The sequence below is a fragment of the Suillus bovinus genome, assembly GCF_016758785.1.
Source record: "Suillus bovinus strain UH-Sbo-P2 chromosome Unknown EDB93scaffold_35, whole genome shotgun sequence".
NCBI lineage: Eukaryota > Fungi > Basidiomycota > Agaricomycetes > Boletales > Suillaceae > Suillus > Suillus bovinus.
The window spans coordinates 342743-354797 of record NW_024542091.1 but is presented as its reverse complement, the minus strand read 5'-3'; the positions used below and the strand labels follow the sequence as shown (position 1 = coordinate 354797).

The following is a 12055-nucleotide window of genomic DNA, read 5'->3' as shown; positions in this document are numbered from 1 at the left end:
AGAACCTGAACCCAGCTTCTTCCATTCCCCCTTGATATCCTTTAAGACAGGTGAGTGTGGTGTGGGGTAGGTTATATGAGCAGCACGTACCTCGAATGGTATAACGTCAAATGGGTCAGACATGAGGTGATACTAGCAAACCCGCTGGTCCACAGCGGTTTAATGAAAGAGGTTTGAAGAAGAAAAAGGTCACACTGAAAACTACGGTCCAGGAAGCAAGGCCGGCATCATGAGCCAGGCTGACCGTTTGCGAAACAGAATATGTCCCACGTGGTTCTGCAAATGTCGATTAGTCAGGTATCCTTTTGGGGCATCATTGCAAGTTCAAATGTAGTTCGTTGTTCTTGACGTGGGCGGTCGAGTGACTGGTGTCCAATACGATTGTCTGTGAAATTTTGAACTCTTATCCAACTCTTATCTCAATATAAATAAGTGCGGATGTCACTTGTTCACGCATGCGGAGATATATAATGAATTGCACTGACTTGAAAATCAGGAACTTGTTTCTTCCTTGGCTACCAACCATGCCGCAAAGTGGGGGTGTGGTCGATTTCTTTAAGCCCTCCAGATGGACTCTCGAACGTGAAGAAACTACTTTTGCGAACAATGGATGGAGCAACAAGGACATGGATCCGGTACCTCCCCGTCTGAGAACATGGACGTAAGCACGATAGTTGTTGCACAACGGTTTAGCTGTTTTCATAACCTCGATGATTCCTCGTAGCACCTGGAACTATGTAGGACATGCCACAACGATTATCATGGTATAATCTACTAATAACTATTCGTTAGATATCCTACTGGGTTTCTGATGCTACCAATCTTGCAGTTTGGGAGTTGGCTAGTTCCATGCTTGCAATCGGTTTATCTTGGTATGACTACTCGAACCAGTTCTCCAGTCCGACAGCACATTTAATCTGACATTTTGTTGGCTGCTAGGCGCCAGGCTTTGCCGTGTATCGCGGTTGCCTATGCGATCATCTCCGTAGTAATGGTTTTGACTGGCACAATAGGCGCTCGTCTCCATGTCGCCTTCCCTGTATTAAATCGATCGTCGTTCGGCTTTTGGTTCAGTTACTTCACCGTGTTCAGTCGCGTCTTGTTATCTATGTTCTGGTTCGGTATACAGGTAATAATTATGGGAATGCGTTTAATGACGGGAGTCCTAATGCATGCATTTAGACATACAATGGGTCGCAATGCGTGTATCAGGTACATTGAGTATTCTATCAAAATTTGGTCTTACTGACTCGGAGTACGATGCAGATGCTCAAAGCCATTTGGCCTTCGATTGCAAAGATGCCCAATCAATTACCAGTCTCTGCAAATATTACCAGCTCTGGTGCATCATTTCCCCTGCTGCCATTGTTATATACTCATCTAACCAATTTAACAGGGTTTTTGTGTTACTTCCTCTATTGGCTCATCCAGCTCCCGTTTCTTTTCGTGACTCCTCACAAAATCCGTTGGTTATTTCTCGCAAAGGGTGTCCTCACACCTATAGCATGGCTGGCAATGATCATATGGGCATTTGTCAAGGTCCCCGCCTCACAGGGCTTGTTTTCCCAGCATGCGACTATCGAGGGCAACAGCTTTTCATGGGCGTGGCTGAGCGCGATGAATAGCGCCTTGGGAATCTATGCCAGTTTGTCGGTCAATATTCCCGATTTTACTGTAAGTCAGATAAATTTGTACATCTTCTACCACATTTCCTCACAAAAACTTGCAGCGCTATGCCAAGAATGAACGAGCGTATGAATTCCACTTTAAGATCGACGCTGTTGTCTAACGGGCTTTTAGTCAATATGTCCAACCGTTTATAATACCCATCGCATTTACGCTGTGCAGCTTCGTTGGAATCGCTGTGACTAGTGCTGGAATACAGCTTTATGGCGAGGTCCTATGGAACCCTCTTCTATTAATCGATCGTTGGGACAATCGGGCCGCAGCTTTTTTCGCCTCCTTTGTATTTGCACTGACGACTATTGGTACCAACATCAGCGCCAACTCGCTCGGGGCAGGAAATGATATGACAGTTCTATGTCCCAAGGTTAGCGTCTGTACTCTCCCCACATACAATCGCTCATTTCAAACAGTACATCAACATCAGGCGCGGACAAATATTGTGTGCGATTATCGGTGGCTGGGCTTTGTGTCCATGGGAGATTCTCGCCAAGTAAGTCTTCGCCATATGTCACCTTGTTGAGCCCTTATCATCCGCTGATAGTGCCACGGGGGTTCTTGAGTTTTATGAATGGATACACCATTTTCCTTGGCCCTTTTGCTGGCATCATGGTCACCGATGTGGGTACAATTTACAGGCATGTCCGTTCGCGCCTAATCATTGATTAAAATTTTGCGTCGCACAGTTTTACCTGGTACATAAGGGCTGCGTCGACGTTCCCGCTATGTATGACCCTTCGGGACGATATCGCTACACTGGGGGATTTGTAAGCTTTGATGCTACCCGCTATGTTCCGTCTCGTGATATATTTGACTGCTTGTGTAGAACTGGCGCGCAGTGCTGGCGATGATAGTAACTGTTGGCCCCACGCTTCCCGGGCTTATCAATTCGATCAATCCAGCTATCAAGATAGGCTATGCAACCCATTTGTTTGACATTGCGTGGATGTACGGGGTACGGCACTCCTGATTTCCTTTACACGTGCCTTGCTCACATTATACTAGTTTTTTGTAGCATCACTGGTGTATTACGTTGCATCGTACTTGTTCCCTGCTCATGATACCTATGTTGATTGCTTAATCTCTGCGGACCACATAGACAAGCAATATGAAGAGGACAGGAAATCTCCCACAGAAACAATGCAGAGTGGTACTGAGGGCGAGGAAAAGAAATGCGTAAACGTCGAGACCACTAAAGTACAGGTGTAACATGCATAGCACCTAGCACGTCGTGTATCTCCCCGTATTGATGTTTGATGGACCTTATATCTGATTTTGCGTTTTGGGCTCTTCGTCGTGTAGGATAGTCAACTAATCTGAGGTGCACACTTTCACAAGTATATATCAGGATATAGATTCATGCTACATAGTATATGATATTTAGTTGCAGACTATTTGCACGTACGTGCTTTTAGAGGATATCAACGGTCAACAAGCTCTCCGGTTTAAACAGCGAGCCCGAAGCAAACGAGCAGACGCATGCCGAGAGAATTGAACTAGATGGCGATTATTTTCTCTCTGCTATAGAGGGCTGAGTTCAGCTGAGCAATAGCCCACCAGCGTCATGTTCATTCCTTGCTTTCCAATTACTATCGGTTTAATCACAACTTCGGTCAACCACTGGTTCGGACAGTCACACAATGTCACATCTCCCGAAACAAGCTCCGCTCGGCATCCAGTATCAAGTGCACAGGCCTCATAGTGTTCATTACTCTAACTAAAACTTAAACAGTTAAAGATGTTTTATTGAATGTGCATTATGAAGCGGTACAAATTTATGAGGGACTGTAGGAACTATGCAGATGACTGGGACATTGTGGTACAAAAGAAGGTGCTGCAAAAGAGTAAGTAGGTGGTGGCGCTGGTGCGTAAGATCCATGGGACATGAAATTAGCTGGCGAGTGCGCATGATATTGTAAGCTCGAAGGAGGAGGAGTACACAATGTGTGTCCGAGTCCTGCAGGTGGCCGTGGGACTGGGAGCAATGAGCTGAAGCCAAAATGTTGTGCAGGGGACGACACTGAATGACTACCACTAGTAGTGTTGATATTAGGAGTGGAGTCCTTGTTGAGTGGGACAGGTTTCGAATGTGTGCGACATTTTGCACCTCCAACTTGAAACAATGCAGAAAAACATGCATTGTCTGCCAGCGCCGGGTGTTCGTCAAGGTGCATCCTGATTTTGTTGGTCAGTGAAGCAATTGTGTCCTTTTTTTCGACAGCGAGTCCGAGAGCTTGTGCAATAGTAAGAGAATTGTCCTTAAGCTTGTACGAAGAAAGTGGAGCATCGAAATCTTTCGTGACTGCATTTTGGTTGATCTTCACTGTTCAGTCCTCGTGGTTTTGCCATGACGAGACAAGGATGACGGCGTAGGAAACAGCACACCTGATTAAGGCCAGGGCGTCTATGGCATATCTCGAACACACAAGTCCGGAAAGCACGAGCATGGAGAGGAGTGGTAAACCTTGAGTTGAGGCAGCACCAATCCAGCAATGCAGCTTCCTGTGATGGGCTTAACAGTTGGCGCTTCCTGGCAGCATTTGAATTGATTAGTGGCGCCTGGTTGCGCGATCATGTAGAGTCTGGAAACTAAACCTAAACAAAAGATGTGAGGTCCTATTAAATATGCCAGTTCATCGAAGCACAGATTATCCAAACTCACCTGGTGAGCCTTCGCCGCTGCCCTATAGCTCTTATATGTTCCTCCTTGAACTCCAGCAAGGGCTTCTTGAATCCGTGACTCACGTTGGATGGTTTTGCTTAGAGTTGGGGTACGGGCACCCTTGCCCCGAGCGCGCCCAATGCACCCTATGAGCACAAAAATCTGCCGATGGTAAGTGGTTCGGCAGACTCGGCTTGGTTTTACGGTCAGATAAAGCTTTGCAAAGCTTTATATTTTCAGGTCAATTATTTGATGCTTCAGAGTTGTGAACCTCCCTCTGAATTCGTTATGGCATTTTTTATTAATCTAGCTCAATGTTCGACTTTTGTCACCTTCACTTCAAGTGTGAGTTTGAGTACAGTCCTTCCGGAAAGTCTTGACTCACGTGTTCGAAATGGTTCAAAAATAGTAGAAATGTTGAAAATTCAAATAAATCGAAAATTCAGCAAACTTGCACCACTCTCCTTCAAAGTCGAGCAGAAAAGCATAAGTGTCACTCTTTTGAACGTTAGATTATGTCTAATACAGTAACTGAATGCTCTGACGAGGAGGATGCCTCTCATTCACAACACTCTGATGATGAATCTGTTGATGGTATCCATATGGAATCTGGCAACATTTTAGACGAAGAACATGGTAATCTTGGTGGTATGGAAGACTCCTCAGGCGAGTATGGTGATGAAACCTATGGGGACAATGACTCGGAGTTAGAGCTTGCTCCTGAGCTACAAGCGATCAAAGGTTACCGTGACTACCTCCTTGTTACTCGATGGGAATAAACTGACACCTAGGCAGATGCAATTTATGCCAAGCAGCCTGCACTGAAGATTCGGATCCCTGGTAGTAAGCTATTGAAGCGGAAATATGATTCCGACTGTGCCGCAGATACCTCCGAGGCAGAAGATCCTTCAGCCAATGCAAGGAAGAAGTCAAAGCCTTCTAAAGCTTCGAAGCATGCAAAAAAGGCTCATAACCTTGGTACGAAGAATGTTATCAAGCCTCGCTCACGTGGACGACCTCGCAAAGAAGGCCCAAAGGACTTCTCCGTACCTGTGTATGTTGAGATTGCCCAGCCACCGGTATTGGAGAGAGGCAAGACTCCCAAGGGTGACAAATTCGTGAAGCAGCCACCTGTTTCAGATGGTCCTTTCAACATCACTCCGAAGATGAGTTGGCACCAGTTTGTTGACGAAATAGTGGTGTTTGCCAATGTTGAGAGGGAGAATATTGATATGTCTAGTACAAAGTGGAGCTTCCAGAAGAAAAATCCTCTTCCTTTGAAGGATGCTGTTGGCTATGAAACCATGAAGAAGCAGATTCGAGGAATGAGAGATTCAGACTCCGCAATCATCATTGTTGCACTCGCGACTCCAAGACCTACCAAACATGGACGTCAAGCTGCACCCATTCCAATTCTGGATATTCCTGAAAAACGTCAAGATGATGGTAGCTTGTATGGGAGAAAAGTGAGTGCTCACGGTGACAGCAAGTGAAATTGCTGACATTGAAATGATGCGCAGCTTTCATTTGATGATCAAATCACACCAATCCTGGAGAGACTTAACGACGAGCATGAGATTGGTACTTGTGCAACTCACCCTTCAATCTGCTGCTATGTTCAAGAACCACAAGGCTGGCATTTTGACTTGAACTCCAATAGAATGAAAGTTTGGGCGAATTCCATTGTATGTACATCATCATTGTCTACTGTGACACTCATATATGATAGCTGCCAGCTTCGCAAGCAAACCTCGTATGGGCGGATTCCCATTGGCAGCAATTTCTTCAACCCTAAGGATCACATCAAGGATTTGACCCTGCCTCAGACACCACAGACTCCTCGTGCTTCGAACACGTCTGTCCAGCCGTTCTTCCCTTCAATGTCACCGTGGAACCTCCCAAACCCTTCGCTGCAGCAATTTTCATCCCCATTGTACCCTTTCGTACCATGGAACATGCACCCTCTACACATGCAGCAATTTGTACCACCCACTCCGAGTCCAGTATTGCACCACGTGGGGCCGGGCTGCACACACCAGCATTTCGGTGCATCTGCCAGCATTTCAGCTGCGCTGGCACAGGTTACCAAGAATCCGGTGGAGGAATGGTGTCAAAAATATGCTCTGGACGACGAGGACTGCCAGAGTCCTAAAAAGCTCAGCTTCAAAGTTGGCAACAAGCTGGATGCTTTAGGTGCTGATATTTGGGAATGGGCTGCAGTGCCTCCACTTGCTCACATACGTATCTTGAATGCCTATGTTGCCAGCAAAGCAGAAAACCCATTTGTCTAGGTCATCTCAGGACTGCACTCGAGATCTACAATGTGATATCCCCACCATTTATTCGCACATCTACCATTTGTTAAACTCTGATAATCTTACACAAACTTCGTAGATATTCATACCCGTATATTGTTACCCCGTAAATGCAGCTATTAGCTACTCCCCTCGCGTAATATTGTCCACACTACAGATAGCCACTATGCATATACCAGCCTCGAGCATTTTCAGCATTTACGGCCCTGAAGCAAGCTTCACGAAGGTCCTGCTCAGGGAATTGGCTGTGTTGGAGATCTCTCCAATGCCAGTCGAAGCCACTTCTTCACTGTAGCGGAAGTGTGAGCGACAGAATAAAATGAAATGTAGTCGAATGTACAGCAACTGAAGCTCTCCTCAATCAGATTGAAATCTGGAGAGTATGGCGGCAGAAATATAAGTAAACAACCTACGAAGGTGTCAGATACTTGCAGGTGAAGTAAAATAGCATTTGACATACCGGATGCCTCTACAGCTTCTCGTAAGGCATCACTCTTATGAGTGGAACAGTTGTCGAGGACAATCACACTATTGGGGCTCGGGAATGGGTTCATATTGGGCAACTACAGCGGATTCAATCAGCGAAAATTCAGACACTGAAAAGGATATACTTGCTACGTCGTTGACAACGAAATCGTAGAACTCTGTGCCATCTATAGATCCCTCGATGACTCGGACAGTCATATAGCCGTCAATAGTGAGAGCCGGCAGCACGCTGTATCGAATGCCCCTGTTCAAGCAGACCCTGTCAAAGGGGGCTTGTCCACTGAGCGACCAACCATATCTAGGGAGTATGGTGCGGTCATCTTTGCTTGACTCGTCCAGAAACACGAGCTGCTCAGCTGTATAGTTGGTTGTCATGTTGTGCAACCAATCAGCTCGGAAACCATCATCACGTTCGGCCGCAACCCTGTTCAAGTGTTTGTAGGTGAGACCAAGGTCCCTGAGGTTTTCGTGGAGAGCTGACGTCGATATAGGCTGATCGTGGTATATGGCGAGCCATTCACTGATCTTGTCAAGTAGCAGTGACGGGGTTTCAGCTAGCAGCTCGTGGATCTTGTCTGTCATAACTTGATCCAGCAGGCGAGGGCGATCCATGATTGGTGTAGGAGGGTTAACATGACCATGTTCATCATAATTTACCTTCCACCACTCTATGCTTCTGGGCGATACTCCGAGAGCAACAGCAATGTGCTCAATGTCCCATCCTTCCTCCAAAAGCAGGTACAGGGATCGTTCTTTCCGATCGCGACTGATACTCTGGTAGACCATGACGAGTCTGAGTGACAAACGTGTGAGATATGATATCTTTGAAGCCGTTCAGAGGCATACAAAACTCGAAAGTGATTTAATTGAATTTTCGACATTTTCACTATTTTTGAACCATTTCGAACACGTGAGTCAAGACTTTCCGGAAGGACTGTAAAATCGGGCCCTTCTCTCGATCGTAAAATTTTTATACGAAAATCAGCAACGCGTCTTTCCTCTATAAGGCCAAACATAACAATGTGATTGTCGATAGCAGAATTATGCTAATTCTTGTGATTTAATGTACTATGTATTCTTATTTATTGCTATCTACTTTCCTCACGGGTTCACTGATGGCCATCGTCTGGGCTGTCTAAGCGTCGCATCAGGGCGCGGTCTTCGATGGCATCGCAGATGCAGCGGCAACGGGAGGTGCAGTAAATGGTGTGGAGGCCGCAACCTGTGATTGCGAAGATCATAGCTGGGCTAGAGCGTGACTACACCAGATTGCTGGGCAAGACTGGTCTTAAGTAGTAATAGGAGGTCGTGAGCTGCCTGCTGCCAGCAGCGTTTTTTAATGGCACTACTAGCTGTTGTCTCTTTCACATTGAAGCGTTCCTCTGTATGATGTGAGAAGGAGTCAAAACAACGAGAACGATAAAAAATATATTCGTTGGCCGTTTGCATACGGGACCTCAACAGCTGTTGTGCGACAGTCGTGCAACTTGATGCCTTCACAACATCGTCTGCGTCGTGCCGAAAGGTTTGAAACCCTGTTTCAGAGCGGAAAATAGAACGCATCATGGGCATCAAAGTAGTTATGGCGGTATAATGAAGAAAGCGGTCAAGAAGCACGTCCATGCTATACTGAACATAAACATGGAATGATTATGTGCAGAGGAGTACTCTGGCATGTTGAAGAGGCCAGCTTCTCTAGAATACTCGCAAACATCCCAATTGTACGTGTCCGGCGTTAGATTATCCTACACTTTACGGTTCCCCATGGAAAGCGTCACACCAGACGCAGGTACACCTCTCCCCCTGCGCACTACCAACGCCTCTTGCGGCCTCTTCGCCTCGAAATCCCATGTAGCGAACATTTGTGCGTCAGGTAATGTGAATGTCGGGGTTTCGTTACTGCGTCCGTTGACTGTACCCTCGTCTTTACCTTTCCCGCCAGTAGGCGCCCCTGATGCAGATGAGTTCCAGGGGGCGCTGACACCAGTTCCATAATATAGTTTCTGGTTACCCCGCTGTAATACGGGTGGATGTGCGAGACGCGTAGTGCGTGCAAGCACGGAGGGCTATAAGCGGTGCCGTCGTGAGACATCAGACGAATGTGCAGAACAACCACTTACAGGCAAGATCTGACGCGCAAGATCGGGTAGACGTGAAGATTGCTGAGACACGAGAAAAACGGGCTTGTCTGCAGAAAAGACAGGGCGGGGTGGCGCAGAGGGAAATATAGGTTTGTTGTTGGACTCTTTGTCGTCTTTGCCTGCACGTATATCATCCAGAGTCGACTGCGGGACAGGGTAGGAAGGGCCGATGACTGCAATGCGAGGTGGGCAGGGTACGATGTTGGCGTATAGCGTATCCGGAGGGTTCCACCGTGGATTGTTTTGTACTTGGGACAGGAGCATCGTTGCGACTTTGTGTTTTAAGGGGTTTGGTGGGCCGGGAGGGGGGACGGGGTGCGTGAGGATATGATGGTAAGCTTGGAGGAGCGCTTGTGCGGTTTGGGGGGTTGGGAGGTGAGGTGGCTGCTTTCTGGAGAGGGCACTAGCTGGTGGGGGCGAGGGGAGGTGCCACTCCGGGGTAGTAGCTAGAACTGATTCTGAGTAGTCGACCTGTGTCACGTAGTCAGAAACGGTGTTGGAGGTTATGTGCTGTGGAATAAGCGAGGGTGGCTTTTCGAGTTTTACAGTGTGAGGGGTTGGCGTTGGAGATACGCTTCGCGGGCGCGATGTGTCATCTGGGAGTGGAGGGAGGAAATCCGGAGTAGTCGAGCGATCGAATAAGTCATCGTAGTCGTCAAAGTCATCCAACAAAGGTTGCGGCTCGATAAAAGGTATCGCGTCATCTTCGTGGCCCTCCTGTAGATAACCTGTAGTAAAGACTGTGTTCGATAAACAGCGGACAGGAGAATTTATGAAAGATACCTCTGAATTCTAAGAGATCGTCGAGTCTCCTGGCACTGCTGCTCGCATACCTCCCCAGGTCCTTCCCTTCAGAAACACAATATTCGTCTAATTCTTCCAGGTTCACACCTAGATCTTCTAACGAACTCAATACATCCCATACTGATATTCGTGAGCGTCCTGAAAGTTCGGCGTAGTCACCGCAGACAGAAGATAGTAGAACGAGATAGCGGGAAATGAGGCTGGCAAGCACGCCAGATGCCTGTGACGATGACCTCGAGAAATTATGAGCGTGTAGAATCTTTAGGATGACCGAGTCGAGGATGGTCGCGGCTGCAGCTTGAGACGCCATGTCTGTGTGTGATCAAGCTAAAGACTGTCTTCCCAAGTTAGGTAGCAGCTTATGGGTGCTCAAATGACTAGTACTTACTACTAATAGTTGTGTGGGGATGTTGACATGGCGTCCCACGCCTTGCAAGTTGCAACGCGCACCTGCATATACATATGTAGAAGGTTCAGGGTGGTTTTCCCCAGGCAGAGAGACAAAGGAGGGCCCACACCCGTGTATCTGACTCGGAGTTGGGTACAGCCTCAGTTCACTATTGCAATATCCACTCGTCTACTCGGCTCCAGCGTTGCCTTTCTGCTCATGCACTCCCCTCCTACACGAAACGTAGTCTCGGTCTGCGGCTGTCTCTCCTAGAAGAGACAGTGTCAGAGTGATGATGATATTCCGAAGTTAGTCGCCATTGCGACGCCAATGTCTGGCAGACCAGCAACTTGAATAAGTCGTGGTCACGCTCGGTGTAGATAAGCTTGACTCAGATATATCAGTCACTTCAACCTCTTCGGCATCACCTTCCTATTCAATGGAATCATACTGGAACTTGAATGGACCAAGGGGCCATCAATCGCTCTTGTTTTCCGCTAATCGCGATCAACGATCAATGTTATTCACGACAGATTTTGTTTAGTCTGCGTACTGTATGTAGTATTAAACAAGAAGATGAAGTTACGTCTCAAGCCTCAATGTGCGTGAATTCCTGCTCTGGTCTTCCTTGTCCTTGTTAGTTGGTCTTCTGTATTGTGGTTGCGCCATGATATGGGCCGCGGGGACCAGTTGTTCTCCGACGGGGACGACGCAGTTATAGCACGTATACTGGTTATCCATGATCAATCATTGCTTGCAACATACGAGTCCCCAGTTTCAAGTGCGTGCATGCATATCCATCGTGTGTTTCCTTTATCCTAAATACATGCCGAGGCAAATAGCTGAGTTGCCCAAACAGCATGTTCACCTCACCCGTAGTACACTCTCCGCTTTTACTCTCTCCAGATTCATTTTACAGAATCTACAAGTGCTTAAGCATTAAACCGCGGCGCCCCACCTCGGTGATTCAAAGTTGTCCTCCACCCAGTTTCAAGTGTATGCATCCTCCTCTGCAAGGCCTTACTGATGTGTTTCAGATGTAAGTAGGGTTCGATTCAAGACAGGGATTCTGCCGTTTCCTCCTTATGCAGTAACTCTGGTTCCCGATCTTAGGACATGGGGCGCCAATGCCACTCAGGTACTTGTCCGGTTATTCCTTTGCAAAAATGTTGACGAGTTTAAGTTACAGCACCACCTGGCCACCTTGGCAAACGGTCGCGGAACTGTAATTGGCGGCGATAGCGACTGTTAAGTTCCCGAGTCTGCGGTCATTTGTTAAGGGGGTAATGGTATGCGAGCGATTCATGAAGGTCTTTAGTACAGCAGTCAAGCCAGCTCATATACAACTGAGCCCGCAGAATACACAACAAGCCCGCGTCTGTTGCCCATTGCTGGTAATATGAATTCTGGTGTGTATGTTCATTGGAGTTGCATTGAAGTACACATTTTCACGATCTACTCTGGGTCCACTAAGTAATATCGGGAATACAACTCATGGGTCGTGATATCAAAAAGTTTTATGCAAGTATTACACAACTGATATCAGTGACATCTATTTAACGTCTTCGGAATACGC

At 47.1% G+C, this 12055-nt stretch overlaps 3 protein-coding genes across 3 annotated transcripts; 2 read left to right on the top strand and 1 right to left on the bottom strand.

Annotated features, from left to right (window-relative positions):
• Positions 1–355: 355 nt before the first annotated feature.
• Positions 356–3126, top strand: EDB93DRAFT_1151376 (permease for cytosine/purines, uracil, thiamine, allantoin-domain-containing protein). The gene is made up of 14 exons (XM_041449718.1): positions 356–432; positions 497–635; positions 793–872; positions 940–1129; positions 1183–1212; positions 1267–1342; positions 1397–1674; positions 1730–1752; positions 1801–2050; positions 2097–2176; positions 2247–2304; positions 2370–2450; positions 2510–2638; positions 2689–3126. The coding sequence occupies exons 2-14, from the start codon at positions 525–527 to the stop codon at positions 2890–2892; spliced, it is 1590 nt and encodes a 529-aa protein (XP_041306837.1). The 5' UTR covers positions 356–432; positions 497–524; the 3' UTR covers positions 2893–3126.
• A 1254-nt stretch (positions 3127–4380) lies between these two features.
• EDB93DRAFT_1104738 (uncharacterized protein) lies at positions 4381–6636 on the top strand (the record flags this gene model as incomplete). Its single annotated transcript, XM_041447438.1, has 6 exons — positions 4381–4419; positions 4448–4516; positions 4607–4690; positions 5332–5811; positions 5866–6030; positions 6082–6636. 6 exons carry the CDS (start codon positions 4381–4383, stop codon positions 6634–6636), a joined length of 1392 nt encoding a protein of 463 aa, XP_041306836.1.
• A 2255-nt stretch (positions 6637–8891) lies between these two features.
• EDB93DRAFT_1251371 (uncharacterized protein) lies at positions 8892–10401 on the bottom strand (the record flags this gene model as incomplete). The annotated part of the gene is made up of 3 exons (XM_041453147.1): positions 8892–9212; positions 9267–10015; positions 10071–10401. The coding sequence occupies 3 exons, from the start codon at positions 10399–10401 to the stop codon at positions 8892–8894; spliced, it is 1401 nt and encodes a 466-aa protein (XP_041306835.1).
• Between the last annotated feature and the right edge of the window lie 1654 nt (positions 10402–12055).